Raw genomic sequence first — 22408 nt, forward strand, 5'->3', positions numbered from 1 at the left:
ATCACTATTAACACTAATTCACCTGAGTTTCTCTTTATGAAACTTCCAACCAGAAAAAAAAAAACTGAGGGAACTCATGGTTCTAATGAGTCCTGTTGAAACCAGTTGGAAGCCAATATTTTATGAAACTTCATGGCTGGCAAAAAATAAATGGGTCCTGGTCATTATTTTTTAATAATAAGATTAGAGAGCAATTCCATAGGCATAAAATGTACAAAAAAAATGGTTCCTAAGAGTAAAAAATGATTTCATTTCCTCGTTGTATTGCTATTAATTCCAACCCTGCAGTGCTTGCAAATTGCCACCAGCTAAATGATGTTGTACGAACAATTATTCGTGAATGATGTATTTTCGGTTAACGTGCCGCAGTGCTACTGCACACGTCCTCCTCGAGAGCACACTGGCACAAGTGACATGGCTTCTGAAGGCCTGAAAGAGGAGTTGCTTCTTTTCCTCAAGGAAGCCCTGGGAAGATATCTGCTTGGGCACTGAGGAATTAGAAGAAATGCTAGCTCTCAAAAGAGATTTTTAACAGTGAACATTTGAAAACACTACTCTCTACTCTCTCGGAAGGCTTGGGAGTAATCAGTACCAGGAGATTTCTGGAATCTTTTAATTGGTATTTTATCCTCGCCTGACTCAAGCAGACATATGGAGGCTGAGAGCAAGGGCAGAGGGTGAGCGGCCTTGCAGCTGCTGCCTGTTTTCCTTCCTGGCTTATTGTGCTTTGGAAACAGCATCTTCTATATTATTTTTTTAATGACCAAAATAAAGTATTCATGGTGGGACATACATGCTTAAAGGTTGAGAGAAAATAAATGCATGCCTACCACTTGATTCAAACATTGGTTCTTTCTGGCTATTTGTACATATTAAGAGGAAAGCTTCATTATATTTTCTAAGGCAATCTCAAACTCTCGGCAAGGAAGCCATATGCTCTCCATGTTAAGAGAGGGGCTTTGCCGAAGGAATAGTGGTGACATAAAGAAATTCAAGGTGGGGCATCTGATCGTGGACCAACGGGGCTGATGGTGGCTCATTTCCACATCATTCTCACAAAGAAAAATCCTACCTACTCTTCTTCTGGGCCGCACTGGTGTTTCACACATCACAAGCCTAAGGGAGCACAGGCAATGTGTGACGAAGTGAGGCGGTCACAGACTAGCATCTACTATCAGAGGCACGGAAGGGCTTACACAAACCCTCTATGTTTTCCCATCTGAACGTTTTCTTATTGTACATATCCCTCATCTTCTTCATCCCACCTTGGGTCCCGTAACTCATGCCTCTGTGAGTTAAAGTGGGGCTAGCTCAGAAGGTCTTGTTATTTTTCAGCGGAAGTTCGGGGCTGTGGTGAAAGCCTGCCCACCTTTACATGGTGACTGGCACAAACATACCCGCTGCCCTCCTTCTCCCTTTTAAATAAATCTCATCTTCCTACTCCATGCTCTCCTTCAACTGTGTGCCGTCTCCATCAGCTACGCATTTGCTCTCATCTCTCCCTGTCCACCTGTACTGTCCCTCCCCTGCTCTCTTCTGCCGGAATGACCCCAGGTCACTCCTCCCTCCTGCAGCTGAGGCCTTTCCCCTGGCTGGCCTGCTCCCCCTTCTCCCTTCGCTGCTCCCATCCTCCAGATGGAGAGCTTGAACATTGTGTCTGATGATACTTGGCTTTGTGAGTAAGCTCCAGGGGCCGGAAGCTACCACCTTTGTAAAGGAGATGAAAGGCAGGAGCCAGTGGGTCCCAGAAGGACTCAGAGAAGCTGCATCTTAGCAAACAGACAACTCAGGGAATGAGCCTGCCTTCCCTGGAGGGGTGGGGCCTACTGATGGCAAGGATCTACCCTCAGGACCTTGTCCTTTTTTTCAGTATGCCCATCAAGTGGCAGTCACTTTGAACAGCAAAATTCCAAGTCTTCAGAGAAGGGTCCCCCTCTCTCTCTCCCTCTCTCTCTCAGTAGCCAGAGTCTAGGCCCAAACAATCAGAATCTCCAGCAGTGAGGCCATTGGTTTAGGCCTTATTCATGCAGGCACTGAAAAGGTGTTGATACATGTCTATGCAAGTCCAAAGAAACTCTCATAAGGCAGGAGGTGGAGGTGGAAGCGTGTTTTTACGTGTATGTCTGTGGGTGGGTGGCTGCAGACATGAACGGAGCATGTCCACTGCATGCTGCCATCTGCAAGGATGATAGGGGCACCAGGCTAGGGGCTGTCAGGAAAAGAGCCTGGTGTCAGGCAACAGCGCCGGGCTGCATTTGGCTGCTGTGGGTCCGCTTAGGTTTACAATTCTTGGTGCCTTTGCTTGAAAAGAGCCATGCCATTTCAATCAGTACAGCAAATTCAAAAACGCTTCCTTCCCAGTCATTATTTCCTGGGTTTTTAATGATTTTAGCTGTTTTGAATTTTCTTCACGCTTTTCACTTATTTTTTTTAAGCAATGGAGAGTGAAGTATGATGTTTCAATAACAACTGTATTCGCGTTTTGCTCTTTAAAAATGCATACCATAACAAGAACATATCAATTCTTTCTGCAAAACTTAGAATCTATTTTTAGGACTGGGGTTTGGACTTCGAATCAAAATAAAGGATGTGAGTCACTTTGAGAAAAGAGAAATTCGTCCCTCCCCATCCTAGTAAATGAGAGAGAGAGAGAGAGAGAGAGAGAGAGAGAGAGAGAGAGAGAGAGAGAGAGAGAGAGAATGAGCACTCACATGAGCAAGAGGGTGGGAGTAAAGAACAAAGCTCAGAGCTATGTCTGTTTGATCAGGATTGAATTTGGACCAGATCTGCTCCATTCTGCTGGGCGTCTTTTAATAATAGAAGGGCAGGAAGAACAGTGATGTCAGGTCTCCTAGGCCATCGATCATGCAAATTTAGTCACAATATTTTTCAGTTCAGTCTAACTTACCCAAAATCATACAGATTCAGCCTCAGCCTGAGTTACTGAATTAATTACATAAAGCTAATGATTAGTTTTATACAGCATCTTCCTCCAAAGCTATAGAAGCTTATAACTATCCAATATCTTCACTTTTCCCTCACAAATCATTTGTACTTTTAGGGAAAACTAAAAATATATTTTCTTGATCCCAAACCTTTAAAAAATAAACACGTGCAAAGTAATGAGTCACAGCTGACTAGAGTCATACTCTTCCAACTTCATGTTTTTTAAAATGTCACTTTCGCAGTAACTTTGATGTACAAATAGTGTTCTCATAAACCACTGTAAGTTAAAACTTTAAAACAACCTTAATTTGATTAGAGTTGGAGTTACTATATGTGATGTTTTCCTCCCAATTACAGTACACGGCGGGCAGCAAGTGAAAGCCTACAATAGGAACGTGTTTTCAAGAGCTGCCGGCCTTTCCCGTGGAGACACGGGGCTTAGATTTCACTCTGCTGCCCAGCGATCCATCTTACCCTGCCGTAAGTCCTTCCAAATCCACTTATCAATGTCAGGCCACACTCGAGTATCAAAGAAAGCCAGGATGAAATGATCAGACTTACAAACGCCATGTAAAAGGGTTTGCTGCTCACCACGGGCAGATAAGACGCGCTGGGAAGGTATGCTTTTAATGTTGCTAAGAATCAGTCCTCCACATTCACACGTCTGCAGGAGCACCATGGGTTACGCTAAACTCCTTTTCCTCACGACTGGGCTTACAAGGAAACTAGCTGCTGGCTTTGAAATCTATCTGCATGGCCAGTATTTTAAAACTTTGTCAAAATTTATTTGTCTTCTGGAAGAAACGTTCACACATCGGGGGCGGGCTTGGGTCGTCTAAATAGGTCTAAAAATTAGATAAGAAATCCCACATAGCAATGCGGTTGGGAGGACGGGCAGGGCGCAAGCTCCCTGAACTGCACACTGACTTCTGGAATGTTCGTGGGTGTCAAGCCAGAGGCAGGACTGGAACTGCTCTGCCGACGGGAGCTGCTGTGCTCACTTACTTGTTCCTGGAGGACTTTAAGTAACGCTTGTGTGTGTGACTGCTCTTCCTTTGCTTGTTCCAGTTCGGACTTCTTAGTGTTTAGTTCCTCCTGGATGGTCAGCAATTGCTGTGAAATGAAAGGATACTGAGGGTAAATAGGGCTGGAGGAGAGGCAATTGTTAAGATATTCAAAACACCTGTTCAAACACAGGAGAAGATTTGGACACGTCTTAAAGCATAGTCCAGACTTCAGTGACCTTTGGTGGCTGTCCCCCTGCCCACTCCCAGCTTAGAGTAACCACTATTGTAGTTGAGGGCACATTCGCAGGCTGTCCGTGGTGCTGAAGCACGAGAAAACAAGTTTGTTTTAGTATTTGTGAAGGCACCATTATGTATTCTTTCAAACAAATGCATATTTGTAAAATATGTAGAATAGTGTTAATAAACAACATATTGGCAGAAGAAGAGATTTAAAAAGAACACGTATATAATTAGTTGTCTCGTCCAAGATTACCTCATGTTACGTGACAGGACAGCTACTTCACCAAGTGGCTGGACCACAGAAGATCCAGTTCCTTTCTCTGTTATGACAGGGATGTTTTATTAGATCAGCAGGACTGAAGTCCAAACTGCAATCAATATATCAGCCGTGAAAACTGCTGATATAAGCTGTCAAAACACGAAACCGTGGCCCACACCGCTATTTTTAAGCAGGGCCACTGGATGGATTCCTGTAAACCTTGCACTTTCCTTGCCCTGTCAACTGGAACTCCTGCGGAGGCTCAGCTCTTGCCAAAAGCACGCTGCTGTCTGCTGTCGGGACTAATTCTTTGGAACAGGCTCTACGTTAACATGTACTCGGGCTGGAGAACATTCAAGAGCTTCAGAAACAGGCCCTGTACTCAGCTATGTCTATTCACAGCTCCTTGACAACCAGGGACTAGCTTGAAAAGACCAAAGTGCTTTTTTTTCCTGCTGTTGTCCATAACAAATGGTGCACTAGTCATATGAAAACCGTACTGTTTTCCTGCCACGAAAGCAGGAAGCTTCTTTAGGGCCTGGACCAGCTGGCTGCCAAGGAGCTAGCTGCCCGGGCAGTTCTGAACTCCCAAGGCCTGAATAAACGCTGGCACTGTGTTCTGAATGCTAAAACCCACCAACTGGAAGGAGTAAATTACATCTTCAAAACCACTCGCATGGGGTTACATTAGGGGGGTAGGGAGTACTCAGAAACAACGTACTGCATGTTCTCTTGGGCTTGCTTGCCCTGGTCCCTACTCTGCATAGAAATGTGAGAACCCACTTTGGTCTCCTAGCATAAACTGATTTCCTTGCAATTTTCTAAGAACTCAGCACCTCCTGTTTCACCAGCTGCCCATATCATAATCATATGTGAAGTGCAACACACATCCCACATTGGCTCCTTAAAACTTTCCGTGATTTAATTGTGCATCAGTTGATTAAGGTACAGAAACCAGGGAGCTCATATTGTACCGTGGCACCGTGACAAGTACCTAAAATGACTGTTTCCAAACAGCGAGGATGACCTTGTTCCTCATGCTCCCTCACGATTGGCTCCAGAACAGTTCCGAGGGGATCTGGTGCTCTGACTTCCATGATGCAGATTGAACTGTCACATCTTTAGACAATTCCAAATCTAATCGTAAAACTCCCTTAAAAATGAGCCAAAGGAAGGGCAGGAGATTATCTTCAAAGGTAGGTAGCTTAATTCAGAACCACTGATGGCTCATCTGTACAATGCAACACCATGCAACCATTAAAAGCAAGGTGTGCAAATGTCTCTGGACATAGAAGAAACGCTGTATATACTGTTTCCCACACAAGAGGTACAGGTTACAAAACGGTTTCACTGAAGTTTGCAACATATTCATAGGAAGGACCTGGCTACTGTTTCCGGGTGACAAAACGATCTTTCTGTTAGTTTCGCTTGTCGTGATATTAGTTTCAGATGTACAACATAGTGATTAGATATTTATATAACTTACAAAGTGATCACCCCGATAAGTCTAGTTCCCATCAGACACCATACATAGTTACTACAAAATTATTGACTATATTCCCTATGCTGTACTTTACACCTCTGTGACTATTTTTATAACTGGCAATTTTTACTTCTTAATCCCTTCCCCTTTCTCACCCATTTCCCCAACCCCTCTCCCATCTGGCAATCATCAAAATGTTCTCTGTATCTATGAGCCTGTTTCTGTTTTGTTTTTTCATTTATTTCTTTAGATTCCACAGATAAGTGAGATCATATGTGCAGGTTTTTGAAAAAGCCTATCTGCCTGGGTCCCACCTGTATATAATCTGAGTTAGTTGGTCTTCTACGGGGTCCAGGCATCAGTATTGTTTACAAGTTCCGCAGATGTGAGAACCACTACTCTTGACTATTCTTCTTAGACATGTAAATAAACTTCAGTGGCTAGTACGCACATAATGAGGTGCTTAAACGCACAGGGAGTCAGAGAAGTACCACGTTTTTAAAAGATGTTGCGTCTTATGTTATTAGACTGGCAAATGTTAGAAACCTGGATAATGTTGCTAGTGGGATGTGGGGCACAGTAACACTTATGTACTATTGGTGGGGGACAGACTGGCACAGCCATTCTGTACAGCAGCCGTGGCTCATCAACTTTTTAGGCACGCCCTATGGACCAGCAGTTCCACTGCTGTGAGCGCATGCCACGGGAATTCTCCCATAGGTCCATTAGGGAACGTGTACTGCTGTGTTCCACTGCAGCCTGTATGGGCGGGAAGGGGGGATTGGAGATGATCCGAGCCTCCTTTACTGGGAGAGTGCATTAGGTATAATGGGGTGGATGCACTCCATAGAATGAAAGAATTAAAGTCCTCCCGTGCTTAAAAAACACTGCTGGCTCCCCCACCTCTACTGGATAAAATCCAAACCATTGCTCTTCTTGTCTTTCCCTAGAAATACTAGGTCCTTTCACAACTCTCTGACGAGCTCACTCTCCAGAATTCTGCCTGGCAGATTCCTATTCATTTTTTTAAGTCAAGTGAAAGAATGCTTGTGGGCCAAACAACAACTGGTCTGATGACGTATACATTCGAAAAGAGCTCCACCCTCTGGGAAGACACAGCTTCCCACTAGAGCACATGGCTTCACAGTGAAGTGGGGGCTTGACCTCATTCCCGCTCACCCATTTAGTCTGCTGCCCTTCTCCAGGACAGAACCTGCCCAACTATATGCAGTATCCTTGGATTCGGTCAATCACCCAAGCAAAGTGAGCTGTTCTAACGTCTCCCAAAGCACTTACTAGGGTGTATTACATTCCATAGCTGTCTCCCCAGGTAGACTGCCTCCACCAATGGTGTGGGTGATAATTTCGTTCTCTCTGACTCACAGGTCATGAATGAGTCAAGAGATAGATGAATGCTTGCACTGGTTTCCTCACTTGCATAGGATTAAACCACGATCTAGCAAAACCAAACCAAAACAAAACAAAAAACCACACACAGAGGCAAAAAAAACAACCACAATAACAAAAACTACCTGAGGAACTATTACTGGGTAATTTATTGTTCTAGACATAAGGCTATATGAAACTTTCACAGGAAAATAGCAGTGCCGTATAAGACATTTTGATTCATTACTCTGGCAGTTCCAGATGTCTCTCTTAATGTAAAGGGGAATATTTCTTAAAACACTTGGGAAATCCAGCCATAATTATGTAATTTTGCCCCCATGGTCCACCAAAAAAAAAAAAAAAAAAAGGACAAAACAACAACAACAACAAAACCACCACTAGAGGAAAATAAAATCAACATCCCTAGATTGTTTTCTGCATTCTTCAAAATTAATGCTTTCTTTTGTTTGTAAAGCATAAACTCGTGAATCTAATATTTATGCATTCAAAACAGTGTTGATTCAAAACTGCTGTTCTTTGTCTGACTAGATGTCCTGTGAAAACCATGTGATAGTCCACAACCAGGTAATTTAAGTCAGCCTTTCTGGTCCTTTTGCACTTGAAATTTATGAGCCTGGATAATAATCTCTCTAGCTTGAATTTTTAATACACGTTCACAGGCAGCTAGACCTTAATCAGAAGGGTCTCTAGGCTGGACTGGCTGAGTGCAGCATAATTTAAATTTCATTTTGGAGAGCATGGCATTAAACAGATGTACCATCACGATTTTTGGTGTTCCAGTTACACAGTTATCCATATGCCAATCAAGTGCAAGCACTCTGGTGGACAGTAACAGGTAAATAAACGCCGAACCTGACACACCTTGATATTTCCAGGCCACTGACTTAATAAGAGTATTTGTAATGCTTGTGGGGCTATAGACTTCAGTGTGTAATGGCTCTTTCTCTCTGACACATTCAAAGAGCACTACGGATGTTATTTGAAGCCCCAGAGTAAGTGAGGTCACATTTCCATTTTTACAGCTGGGTGAATCATAGGCACACAAGAGGCCAAGTCACGTATCCACGGCCACACTGTCCAGGAGAGAGCTACCACTTGCACAACTCAATTTTCCTGCTTCAAACCGGGGTTTCTTCCCTGGCAACCGCAATGCACTGTCAATTTGAAATGGAAACCAGGACACGCCAAACTTAAAATCCTGCTAGTAACGCTTCTATCTAGGCGTTCACCATTTCCACGTAAGAGCTAGGGCTGGCGGACACACACTTTTGTGTACACCTACCTCAGCGAGTGATGTGGTGGATTTAAATTTCCTTTCAACACTGGAACCCCCACCTTGTCTTTTCTCTTCAATGTTATGATTTTGTTACTGAGGTGAAGTTTCTATGTAGCTAACAGATTACATAAGGTTAGATCCCACGAATGTCACAGACTGCCATGCAAATACTCTAATCGAAATACACCAGCAACATCTCATTATAAGCTGACACTCACAGATAACTCAGGAATCTGGCTGGATGGTGGGTGGCTGGTGGATAGAGGCGGTGTTTGGTACAGAATAGAGAGGACACTTAATTACAACACTGATTTTGTGTCTTGCATGGTGGTGGGGCAGTACTCTTTCTAAATTTAGGTAGGTAGTGGGTAAGGTGAACTCATGCCACCAGTAGTATACGAGGTCTGACAATTAAGTTTGCGAACTCATCCTAAAAAAAGTGCTACACACCTCATTGCTGAATATCACTACAGCCACCTTTGAAGTCCTCCTCTTGGGAAGCTGCACTACACCAGTGCTTAGTCCACCCTTCAAAGCAATTCTGGAACTCTTTTTCTGGAATGGCCATCACAGCTGTTGTTGTATTACCCTTGATGTCCTGAATGTCATCAAAATGTCTTCTTTTCAATATTTCCTTTATCTTCAGGTAAAGAAAGAAGTCATTGGGGGCCAGATCAGGTAAGTAGGGAGGGTGTTCCAATACAGTTATTTGTTTACTGACTAAAAACTCCCTCACAGACAGTGCCGTGTGAGCTGGTGCATTGTCGTGATGCAAGAGCCAGGAATTGTTGGTGAGAAGTTCAGGTCGTCTAACTTTTTCACACAGTCTTTTCAGCACTTCCAAATAGTAAACTCGGTTAACTGTTTGTCCAATTGGTACAAATTCATAATGAATAATCCCTCTGATATCAAAAAAGGTTAGCAACATCATTGCAACAAGTTCGGGAACCTAAATCAGACCTCGTACACTGACAGTGAATGATACTTTCACATCCCCACACAGAGACACGTGCATGCATATAGTTTTCTTTTTCCGTCTTCCCCTCACTTCAGGATTTCCCCAGTGCTTGGCTCTATGTTCACTTATTTTAAAACAGTCTGCTGATATTCCTTCCTTCCTTCGATCGACACTGATGTCCCACTGTACCCCGTGCTGGGCTAGACGATAGAAAGATTCGGAGAAACAGACACTAAGCAGCCTGGCCCCGATGCTGTATCGCGAGGAAGCTAACAGACACACCACGATTAACTGAGGGTGGCGCAAGACGCTCTAATAACAAGGATAACCAGTGTAGTTTCCCTAGAGGATTTCTGGGGATCAGCTTTGGGTGAGGAAAATGGGCTCGGGAGGCGTCCATGTTGAATCAAAACTAATTCTTAGGAATGAGCCACTGAATATTTAGGCATCAAAGTCTGGAAACAGGTGAACCCATGGAGTGTCACCAGTTTAACGTGTTTTTGCTCTTTTGATTCAGTTTTAGTAACTGTTAGCCCATCTACATAGCTTTGCTATGAAGCAGAAGCCTTACTCGGTGAGGCCAGTCGCGTATCACCTCAGCACCTGAGGTCCAGGGGCTTCCAAAGAGAATTTTCTACCGAGGGTGCATATGACTGTGTCTGGAGGGACCGTTTGAATATCAGGTCTGTGTGGAAACGCCCTCTCTGCCTATGCACCTGCCTCCAACCTGATTCCTCGGTATATGTCAGCCTGCGACCAAGACCCCACCTGTGGCCCACTCTGCCCGATTCCTGTCACCTTGCCTTGCTGTAAGGAGAGGATACACCCGTGAATCCTGTCTCCCTGGTGAGATCCTGCTGCCCAAACACACAGCGTGCTGCATCTTCTTTTCTCGCCAGGACTCCCAGGCCCTCCACCCCTCAGTCCTTTTTGGTTCTCACTGACTTCAGAACCACGGAGACATGGTGTCAGCCTTAGCTCCTGCTGATGAAGTCTGCCTGTGCCTGTTTTATATGGGACAGTGTCAATCCTGAGCCCATCTCCGACTGTTAGGGAAAGTCTGAGACGTGAAAAATCACCTGCATATTATCATAACCTAAGTGCAAGGCTTTGCCTGAAGGCAAACACATCTCGAGGGATTCCTGACAAAGGAGAAGAACCTGGCTCCAGGGAAGGGCAGTCATTTACCACCTGGTCCCTCCAAGGTTCACTTTTCTCCTTGGGGAAAAAAAGGTGGAATTGAACTAGCTTACATTTTCTTGGCACAGGGGGTGGTGAGATGACTCAAGATCTATTCTAGTTTAAAATGTCATGTGCTTCCACCTGGGGATGAAACTGCACTTCAATTTATGGCTGCATATGAGGGTAACCAAGCCTGGGGCCCGGTTTATCAATCTCGGTGCCTCCCTCTCTGCCTGCAGCACTGTGACCCCTAGGGCAAAGACACCCTTGGAGAGAACTCCAGCACTCAGACGACCGATAGCAGGAATACTGGATCACAGAAATGAAATTGCGCTCGGAGCCTAATATCCTATTACACTAGGCTATACATATTTAATTCCTTGGGTCTTTCCTCATAAATCAATTCCTTCAGGCCCTTAATCTTGTCAATATCTTTTCTGATATTGAATTTTAAATGCCATTCTCATTGCTAGGCAGAAAGGCAATCTCTTGCTTGTGATGGGATCAGGCTCCCTTTACAGCCCAGAGATGCCTGGAGCTGTGGCTCTGCTTCCCTGGTGTTCAGATCCTGAAGTCAGCCAGAGCCAGCAGTCCACCGGAAGGCCTGCCTGGGGTTGCCTTTTGGGGTCATGCCTATTGATACGCCGGGAGCCTGGACAGCTCTGGGAGACTGGTGAAAAAGCGGAAGCAAGTGTTTGCAAGAGTCTGGGGTGCCTGTGACATAAGGCACCTTGCCACCCTCCCAGGGCATTGGGCTCTGGCATGGATTCCCTTCTCTAAAGTACGAGTAAGGGCCAGACCAAAGGGTACGACAGTAAGTGTACATCTGGGTAAGATCTCCCTGGGTGGGGGTGAAGGGAGAGCATGGGCTCTCTAGGGGAGGGCAGGTGTGTAACCCTAGAGAGCAGGCCCCTGAAGCTGGAATGCTTCCAGGTTCCCTGGGGCTGGCCCGGAACACTGGGAAAAATCTGGGAATTCTGTGAGCCATGCAAAATTTCCAAAGAGAAACAGGAGTGATAGATATAAGACTTCAAGAGTGGCCCAGAGGTTGAGAAACACTGAATAGATAGTTGTGATTTGTTTTTCCCTTTCCTTGTACTATTTTACTTATTTTTTACAGGCATAATGGTATGTGAAATTCAATATCAGAAAAAATTCCACTGCCTGCATTTCTTTCTTGGCCACTATTATTATTTTCATTTCATGATTGTTACTGAAAATAATTTCGTCATTTAGAGGAGGAGGACATTTAAAAAATAATCCTCTGAGTGTCAAATTACACTGGACACACCACTGGCAGGCAGCCCACGGAGGTCACCCTCTTGGTCTCCTGGGCAGGGTAAAGGGGGACTGTTTCACCAGAATGGCTTTAGAGACCATTTCCTTCCTTGACTTGAATGTCCTCCTGGGAGGGACCTGTGTGAAAGACAGATACTTTTTGGCATTTGTATAATGCAATTGTGTTACTAGTCATAATACACTATATCCTGATAAAGCAACATTATTACTAAAATACAGCCAATGATTGGCAAGAAGATCAGTACATTAAATATATATACATATATATATATATATATATATATATATATAATATATATATATATGTGGTATATATATATATACATGCAACAGGTCCTCATTTCAAAGGTTAGCATGATGTGCTGTCTGATTTTGAACAAGCCACTTTACTACTTTGGTCTCTTTTCCCTCACAACTGTCTCTTGAGAATAATTTATCATTTGCAAAGCAATACATCAATTTCTTGAATACTGAACACTGGAAAAGAAGATGCAAAAATGGTTTGAAAGTCTCTATTTTCTCTTCTTCAGATGAATTTCCTTTAATTGTGTGATTTGCAGAGTCATTTCAGCTACCTGTCCTTTGCTTTCTTCACATGTTAAATGAAGTTAACGATACTCACCAGAGGGACAATGTGAGACTAAAGAACATCCATTAAGTGTGTGAGGCTCCTCGGATGGCAAAGGGGTCCAAGGAAAATGCTGTCATTGTCCTCTTTGCAAAAATAGAGAGATTAAGACCTGGCGAGGTTCAGGGGACCTTTAACTTACTTTTAACTTGCATGAGCGGGCACTACTGGGGATTAATATTCAGAGAGAAAGCCCCACCCTAGCCATGCTGGTTGCCCTCCTTCTGCCAATTTTCAAAACACAGGGCCAGCCAACCTGAATTAACACCCTTCATGCAATTCACCAGAGAAGGTGTCAAATGCCTTGCTGAAGTAGGAATATATATCAGTGAGATTCTCTCTGGCAATTGCACTGCAAATGATAATCCAATTTGCTAGGATTTATTTATTCTTTTCACTTTTTTTCCCCTTGCAATTATATGAGGCGGCCATCACCTCAGCCCCTGGGCACATGTACAGCTGTTAATGTAGAAATTTAAAATATTAACATGCTTTCCAGCCAGGTTGGCGCATTTACTTCAAACAAAAACCTGATTGAACAGCTGTGTCTTGCACTGTGGCCTGGAGGCCAACAGAGACTTATTCTTCCTTTGCAGGGTTTGTAACGCAGTCACAAATCAGAGCTTACAGCTACAAAACCCTTCATGGGTGACTTTTGACCCAAATCCTGTGGCCGTCTTTGGAGGTAGCTGATACACAGCTTTGGAGGTCGTCTGGGCATTGTGCAGGTGGGCCCCTGCTGATCTGAACGTGGCTCATTCTAGCATCAACAGCAGGCATTTCCTCCATCACAGACCTCCTTGATAGCGGTGTCAGGAAAGCAGCTCTTGACTTAATGGTTATGAAATACGAACATGTGTTGGGGCCTTGAGAGCTTTTAGTTAAATCCTAACAATGAGAAAGTTCTAGTGAGCAGACACATTCTGTGGATAAACAGAGAACATATAGCTGAAGTTCCTCTCTACATCACTGACGTCTAATGATGGAAAACTTTCTGTATCGTGGGTCTGGAAGGCTTTCATCACCTAGGTTACTTAACTCCTGCTTAACTGTAGAATTTGAGTGGAGCCGATTCAATGAATTATAGCATTCCCAATTTTTCTTTGTTAATACAAGTTTAACATTTTTACAACGAGGAGACCCTGACATGTAGGGGCAGGGGGAGGAGAGAAGAGCCCTGAACTGAGCAGTCTGACCTTTCAGGTGCCTCTGGGACAAGCTCCGGCAATAAATGGACGCATTCATCAAGCACAGAAGAAGTGGGAGGCCGACTGAGTCTGCTTGTCCCCCCGAAGTTCCCATGGTATTTTAACACACGTAGGTTGGTCTGGAACCCCACATTTTAGGAGTCTCAGAGCAATCAGAACCTCCTGGAGATACCAAGTCTCCCTACTGGCTCCCTACTCCAAGCCACAGAGAGACAAGTACCCACCTGCCCATGTTGCCTTGTGGCAGCTACTTAGCTTCTGGACTATCTCAGGCTTTCCCGGTGTCTAAACTGCAGATTGTCTTCAAGGAAAACCAGCAACAGAGAACCTTAACAAATAGCACCGCTGCAAAAGTCTTACCATCGGCCTGGGGCCGAGATCTATTTGGTAAAATGAAATGCAGCACCACCCATCTTGCAGACAGAAAATTACCATTTTAAACCAATCTTCTCTGCTTCAGAGACATTAAATATAGGAGGCAATACAGAAGTGAACTGAATGACTCAGACCCTTCCCAATAAATGGTGTCAGCATGGCCATGGATGATAACAGCCTAAAAAGAAAAAGGCTGCCGACGTATGAAAATTAAAAGAAATTAGGGCTGTAGCTTTACACTTAATGTCCATATCAATCTACCCTGTGATGGAATGTTCCTCCAACCTTAGCCGTCCCTCCACTCCTGATCAGCTACTGCATGTATTTTAACATTATGTGTGGAAGTCTATCCATGTTCTTTTAATGAAAATTTCAATCACAGGTTTTGCTGAAGTCAGCAGAAAGCCCAGCTCCTAACAATGATGGCACAGATAAGATCATCATCCCTGATAAGAAGATCACACAGAAAGTGCTACATACCTCGCTGCTGAATATCACTACGGTCACCTTCGACATATTCCCCTTGGGAAGCTGTGCACTGATGCCAGCACCTAGTCCACCCTTCAAAGCAATTGTGGAACTCTCTTTCTGGAATGGCCATCAAAGCTGTCATTCTGTTACCCTTGATGTCCTGAATGTCATCAAAATGTCTTCTTTTCAATATTTCCTTTATTTTCGGGTAAAGACAGAAGTCATTGGGGGCCAGATCAGGTGAGTAGGGAGGGTGTTCCAATACAGTTATTTGTTTACTGGCTAACAAATAAGCAGTGCCGTGTGAGCTGGTGCATTGTCGTGATGCAAGAGCCATCAATTGTTGGCAAAAAGTTCAGGTCACCTAACTTTTTCACGCAGCCTTTTCAGCACTTCCAAATAGTAAACTTGGTCAACTGTTTGTCCAGTTGGTACAAATTCATAATGAATAATCCCTCTGATATCACAAAAGGTTAGCAACAGCGTTGCAACAAGCTTGCAAACTTAATTGTCAAACCACGTATATGGCTAGCTAACTCTGCATTCTAGAAATAGGGAATAACACCAAGGTTCGTTTTGACTTCTAATTTTTCAAAAGGAAGGAATAGAAAAACCGCATGTTTAGGGTCCGTTACTGTGTTTCCCCCAAAATAAGACCCTGACAGACCATCCACTCTAATGTGTCTTTTGGAGCAAAAATTAATATAAGATCCGGTTTTATTTTACTGTAAGACCGGGTATAATATAAGACAGGGTTTTATATTACTTTTTGCTCCAAAAGACGCATTAGAGCTGATGGTCTGACTGCGTCTTATTTTCAGGGAAACACGGTAGTAGACTTTGTGCAGTAATCTTTTTCTTTTAGCTTTCAGATGACAATTTGAAAATGTAAATCATGATGTAAAAATGTAAAGCCAGTGATATCAAGCAGTTACATTCCAGTCCAAGTAATTACATCAGGATTAATAGGATTATATTGGGATTACTCTGGAATGGTTAGAAAAAAAGTCAGTTGGTTTGCCACTGAATTCACTGTAGATAACCTGCAATGGGATAAATTCTCGTTTAGTCCAAATTCTCAAAAGCCCCATCTTCCTTTGGTTGTTTCAATTTTAAATCATACACAGATATCTCGTAGCCATTAAGATGATTGTATTATTCTGGTTTAACATGTTAATGAGATATATTACATTAATAGACTTTTGTAATGCTGAACCAACCTTGCATTCCTGGAATAAATCCAATTTGGTGGTTTATATTAGTTTTTTGTTTGTTTGTTTGTTTTAAGGAATTTTAAATCTATAGTAGTAAGTGAGAGTGACCTGTGATTCTCCCCACGTCTTTTTTTACTGCCCTTGGCCTGTTTTGGTATCAAGTATACAAGCTTTATGAATTAGTTCGGACATATTTCGTTCTTTGCTGTTCTCTACATAAATCTGGCATAATCTTCCTTGAATATTTGGTTAAACTTGCCTGTAAAGCCATTTTGAGTTTGTTGCTTTATATAAGATTTTAAGGCACTAAATCAAATTTTCAAATGAGATCATTTGGGCTTTCAATTTCTTCCTGATTTAATTTTGATAAGGTATTTTTTCCTATAAGAATTTGCGTCACCTAAGTTTACAAATTTGTCCTAGAGCTATTTCTGATACTCTCACATCTCTTTAATCTCCGTTACATCTGTAATTATACTTCATTTCATTTTTAATATTGTTTATTGCATCCTTCTCCTTTTTGTGATCAATGTTGACAAAGGTTTTCCATTTTATTAGTCTTTTAAAATAAACCACACTTGGCATTGCTGAACTTCTCTAATGTATGGCTGTTTGTGATTTTAGTGATTTTTATTCTTATCTTTATTTAGCCTTCCTTCTTGGAGTTCAGCCTTTTTTAATAGAGTTGGATGCTTACTCCTGTTTCCAGTGTTCTCTTTTCCTAGAGCAGACATTTAAACTTCAAAATTTTTCTTCTAGGTTCTGTCTTAGCTGAATCCCACAAGTTTTGATATGGTGCATTTTAATTATCAATCACTTCAAAATATTTTAAAATTACAATTCTGATTTTTTTTACACCTGTGTGCATGTGTGATGTGTTTGTATGTGACGTGCGAGCATGTGTGTGTGATGTGTCTGTCTGTGATAGGTGACGTGGGTGTGTGTGACATCTGTGTGAAGTTCATGCACATGTGCATTTAGATGTGTTTTTAAAATTCCAAATATGTAAGATTAATTTAGCTATCATTTGTGATATCGATTTCTATTTTGTTGTGGTCAGAAAATACGATAGCACTCCTCTGCCATTTGTTGAGACTTGCTTTAAGGCCTAGCATGGGATTGCTCTTTGTGCCAAATGCTCTAGGACATTTGATAAGTACAGTCTTCTGTATGTGTCCTGTTCATCAAGCTTCACCAACCACAAACATCGGCAGGAACAGCAAGAGGAAGGGAACAGTGGGGCTGCTTAGAAAAACGTCCTGTTCCCTGACACCTTGGGTCTTTCACTAAAGAGTGGGGCTGGCATGTTTCCCATTGTCCTATGTGTTTCAGTTTGTGACATAATCTCACCTCCAACATCAGGAAAAACAGGAAGAAGTTTGAAGCACCATACTGCCTGGTTTGGAGAGCTCTCACCTCCCAGTTCTCTGCCTTGGTCCCTTGATGAGCAGGGACACATGCAAACATCATGACGGTTCTTAAAGCATCCGGATCACGGAAAGTCGTCGTCAGAATGGGAACATTGGTGACGACATATACACACCCTCAGCAGAAATGAACACACAGTGGCTTATTTCCTGAGGTGGGAGTCAGTCGTTCTCTCAGGGCCGCAGGGCCACACCAGACGCTCTGGTCAGGTCAGTCACTAATAAACTCCCTCAGATTTTTAACATCAGCACAGAGCATTTGTGACCTCTGAGAACAGAATGGCCTCATTAATCCTCATGTTTCAACCAAGTCTTGTCAGAAGGCTAGTTCTACTCCACTAGTGACATGAAATTATTATTTATTTGGCCATGAGTCGTGAAAGCAGCAGAGAGCAAGAATTAGAGAAGCTGGTTTAGAGTTTCCAGTTGCTGAGAATAAAATGTATGTGGTGCCTTAACAGCGTGTTCTTTTCCTCCTTTATTTATTCAGATAGTTGTTGGATATGAAGTACTAAATTAGCCATAAAAGACTGGTCTTAGGTGTCAGAATTAGTTTCTACTCCAACATCAATAGAAAAAAGAAACTAACATTTACTTAACATGTCAGGGGAAAATCAGAGCCTCTGTGTCTCACCCTCATTTTTTTCAGGGAGATAGGAGGTAGGTATGAATGCATGTAAAAGGAAAAGACTCTCTGAATGCAAGCGAGAATGAGGAGGCAGACTCTGGACCTGAGGGCCAGGAATCGGGAGCCCTGGGCAGCGAGAGGTGACACTGGAAGGGCGGGGGGCTTAGCTCAGTGACATAACCTCACTATTTGATTGAAACTAGGAAGTAAGTTGGCTTGATTCGGGCCCCGCTAATGCCCCAACTAGTTTTTCCATTCTGTATGTTGCAGTCCTCTTGCTATAAGAATAGTGGTAAAACGGAGCCCATACCCAGTACAAATTTTATATCTAAAGCAGAATTCCCTTTATTGTCGCATTTGATCATGCTTTCCTACTGTGGGTGGGCCACATGGCCAAAGCAAAGCGTGCGTTTCACAGGGAAAATGGCCAGCAAATTAGGGGCTTAAAATCGAGCAAGTCATTCACCAGATGGGAGGAAAAGCTGGACTGAAAATACCAGTCTAGTCAGCTAAGACCCTGTGAGTGAAAGACCAGACCTGGGAGCGCTCCTTGAATGACCGGGTGATTCTCTGCAATCCATCTGCGCTCATATCCGACACAAAGCGGCAAAACTACATCATGAGCCCGCCCCCCTTTTTTTCCTTCTTCCCAAATGATAAACAGCACGATTACTATGGGAAATTATATTGTAAAGAGAAATTCAGCATGACAGCATTTTTATGGACTTTAGAGTTAGGTCATTCCCAAAACCTTCCTGAAATTAATTGAGTAGCACTGAAGATAAGAAGCACAAACCACGAGGGAAGAAATATGAACCCAGGAGAAAGGAAGGAAACTAGTGAAGGACAAAATTGCAGAGCAGTACTCTGTGTTTAAATGATTGAAATGACTTCCTAAGGATACAATGTAAAGCACGGGTGAAATACACATCTCTAATACTGTCCACGAGAGACCCCTGCCTGCTCCTGAAACCCCTCTGGCTGCAATACCCGAGTGACATCTGCTTAAAATAAATTAAGGTGGTGCTGGTGGTGGAAAACATAAAAAATGGGGGCACGGCAGAATAAATTAAGAGAACAAAGGAAGAAGAAAGAAAGTGATAATAAAGATTTTTTTTTGAAAAGTCACTCTGCTCGTCTTTCATTTATAAGCACTACTTGTAACGCTCCTTCCTGGGAAACCTACAACCAGAGTTCAAATACACTATTTTATCGTCCCTAGTACTTCCAGCAAATAAAGCTGTTATAGTCATTTACTAAATGGTGTGTGTGTTTGTGCGTGTGTGATGTATGTGTATGAAGTGAATGTACGAGGTGTGCATGTGTGAAGTATATGTGTGATGTGTGTGTGCATGTGTGTGTGTGTGCATGTGTGCGTGTGTGCATGTGTGCCTGTATGTGAGAGAGAGACAGGAGAAGGAAGAAGGTGAGGGTGGCACAGAGACACAGATGAAACAGGAAGCGCAGAAACTGGACTGGTAATTACCAAACTGAGCGTCAAGATAAGAATGTCACCAGGCAGGGTCTTTTCAGTGATTGGTCTTTTTCAGTGATCAATGGAGTGCAATGTGGGGGGGGGGGAGGTCTCTAATGTGAGAACCAGACAGGGCACTAACTTTAAGTTTCCCTTGATGACTACTCAGGATGCTTTGTTAAACAGAGGAGACAACACAGTCTTCAACTAACCACCTAGCAACACCTTGGAACTGAATTACGAATTCCACACTTTGGTTACCGTTCTAGCAACTTGAAATGATTGGGCGTGGCTATTCCATTGGTCAATACTGAAAAATGATTAACCCTGTATGTTTATGCAGACATAGAGGAAAGACTCAAAGCATACATGTCCATGCTAACAATAGTTTTACCTGGGTAGTGACACAAGGAATGGTTTGTTTCCTTTTATATGCTTCTTTTATGTTTCCAAGTTTCCTGCATTGAATATATATTCTTTTATAAAAAGGAAAACAAAAATTAAAATGACAAACCTAGATCCAGAAAGGCGGCAACTCCCACCTACGTCTCTTTCCCTCTCTATTCTCTTGCTCAGATAAAGAGGATTTTTTTCTCTCTGACTCGTTCTCCTCCTTTCTGCTTCATTTCTCCATTGTTGTCTTTCACCCCCACCACATTTCTCCATGCTTTCTCTTCAGAGCCTTCATTTCTGATGAGAAGAAAATTGGCTGGTCTTCACAAACCTCGTGCGTCCTTCCAGACAGACCAGCTGCACAGAGAAAGCCTTGGAGCACGATCCCCTCCCAACTGCTGCCTGATTCCAGAGATGGATAATTACATCAGTCTGGCTGGGAGCGCGACACCTGCTATATGCAGGCGGCCGTGTGTGTCCCCTGTCCAGGGCTGCAGCGTAGGTGGGTGAGGCTGCTTCTTTCCATCGGCAGACTATACAGAAAGAAAGTCAAGGCCAGGACACGTGGATTCATTTTAGCGTCCATGGCTGGAGGGAGAGACGACAATGGTCAAACAGAGTAAAAGCCAGTATGTGTCTGCAGCCAAAGCCTGTTTTCTGATTTATTGCATTTAAGAAGAGATCCATTTCACTATAAATCTAGTACTCTGGGTGTGATATGGCCTATACGTCAAGAGGCAATTTCCAAAAGAGGTGCTGGAGGGGAGGGTTATTCAAAGGTCATCCAAAGACTGCAGCTGATGGTGCTGGGAAAACGGAGTTCTTTTGTCCTGGGAATGGCTGCAAGCCTATGGGGGATGCTGCGGGATTTCCTGCTGCAGACTTCAGGGACAAACAGCCAAAGGTAGACGCCAGAGAACTTTCGTGGTGTGCTGGGCAATGCCAGTGTTTCCACCCCTGGCTCCTACATCGGGTCGCCTGTGCCTCATTATTTTCGGAAGGGATGATTACCAATGAGGATGCATTTGATGATCAAAATAATTAACAGCGAAACAGGATAACAAACGATGCGCTGAAAACTCCTGTAGTTAAATTTTCCCTTCCTGGAAGTGAAGCGTTTTATTTTCACAGTCCAGAGTTAATAAATCAAAGCCACATGTATGTTACTTTCTTGTTGCTAGCTCTCAATCCGCGGATGTAAAGACACAGAGTCAGGAAACAGGTAATGGGTTTCCGCCAATAATATTTCTAACAACCCATGAGCACAGGAAGAACAGAGCTTGCTGGTCTTCTGACGGCGGTTCTGGAGCTCCACTTCCAGAGAACACAGGGGGTTGGAATTGCGTCTTTGCCAGGTACATGCTGTACCCTGGGCAAGTCACTTGACATCTTTAGGTCTCGATTTCTTACCTGAGTACGCAGGATAAGCCTTCCTAATCTGAGTTGTGAGCATTGTGGGAAATAATGTGGACATGCTCTGGGGGGTTAACCGTGGAGAGTGGGCCCCCCTGCTGTAAGGGCTGTGGGAACCCCAGCACAGGGCATCCCAGGGTCAGGGCACTCAGATTTGGGTTGGTCCAGACTTTCTCTGCAAATCCTGAGTCTCCTCTTAAACCTCTACACTGCTTTATAGTTTCACCTGGAATGTGGCAATCGTAGTTAGTTAGCATTTGTATAGTGCTTTTCAAACTGTGTTCACGCATATGACCTCATTGTATGGCAACAAGTCCTGACTGAGGTTGGCGGGACCCAGTCTCCAAATGAAGGAGCTGAGGGTCAGACAGGTTGACTCATGCAAAATTGTACACAACACAGTCAAGCTGGAGCCAGTGTTCCTTCTACAGGTGCAGTGTTTTCATTTTCTTGTGCAAAAGCTTGGCACCCATCAGTGACAGGAAGGCAGCTTATCTTCCTCCTTATTTCATGGTCTCTGTCCAGAGAAAACAGCAAGATGCCCAGTGGCCCATCCTTGCTTGAAACTGCTGAAGAATGTGGGGAGCTTTCCTCCCCATCATCTTTCCTTTTAGTCTTTGCCTCTTGGCCAGAGTCAAATGGCAACATGCTTTACCCTTCCAGCCCCTTTAGCAGGTGTCTGGTGTGGGTATGATCATTTCGAACATGTATGGCTTTGTAATGTAAAGCCTTGGGCTCAGAATAGGAGAACTGGTTTCTAGTTCTGGTTCCAAATGCACCAACAATGCCTTCAATAGTCTCACCGACGTGGGACACACACCTTCCTCTGTCGGGCCACGGAATGCACATGTCAGAAAATGCACTCGCCGCCTGCAGGAACTCTGCATGTGACTTAGCAGCCCAGGGAACGGTGCCCTGGATTATAAACGGGCATTATCATCACCACCATGTGCACTGCTACGCTAAGGGACCGTCCCAAGGTACCTGGCTGCAGAATGGGTGGAAAATGAAATTGCAAACTCTAAGGTAGTTAAATCAAAGGAAAGGACGACCACGGTGGACCCAAAATTTGGCAGGTACTGCGTGCCTTGATGTCCAGTCTTCAACCCTTTTAAAGCCA

At 43.5% G+C, this 22408-nt stretch overlaps 1 protein-coding gene across 9 annotated transcripts in view; it reads right to left on the reverse strand.

The window, feature by feature from the left end:
* The window catches only part of ENOX1 (ecto-NOX disulfide-thiol exchanger 1), a 512775-nt gene that overhangs the window by 45966 nt on the left and 444401 nt on the right, over positions 1-22408 (reverse strand). For all 9 annotated transcript variants that reach the window (XM_081045517.1, XM_081045515.1, XM_081045511.1 and 6 more), the window contains one exon: positions 3952-4059. In XM_081045517.1, the coding sequence (XP_080901643.1) occupies positions 3952-4059 (108 nt within the window). The remainder of the gene's footprint in view (positions 1-3951; positions 4060-22408) is intronic.

This window comes from Rhinolophus hipposideros, assembly GCF_964194185.1.
Source record: "Rhinolophus hipposideros genome assembly, chromosome: 4".
NCBI lineage: Eukaryota > Metazoa > Chordata > Mammalia > Chiroptera > Rhinolophidae > Rhinolophus > Rhinolophus hipposideros.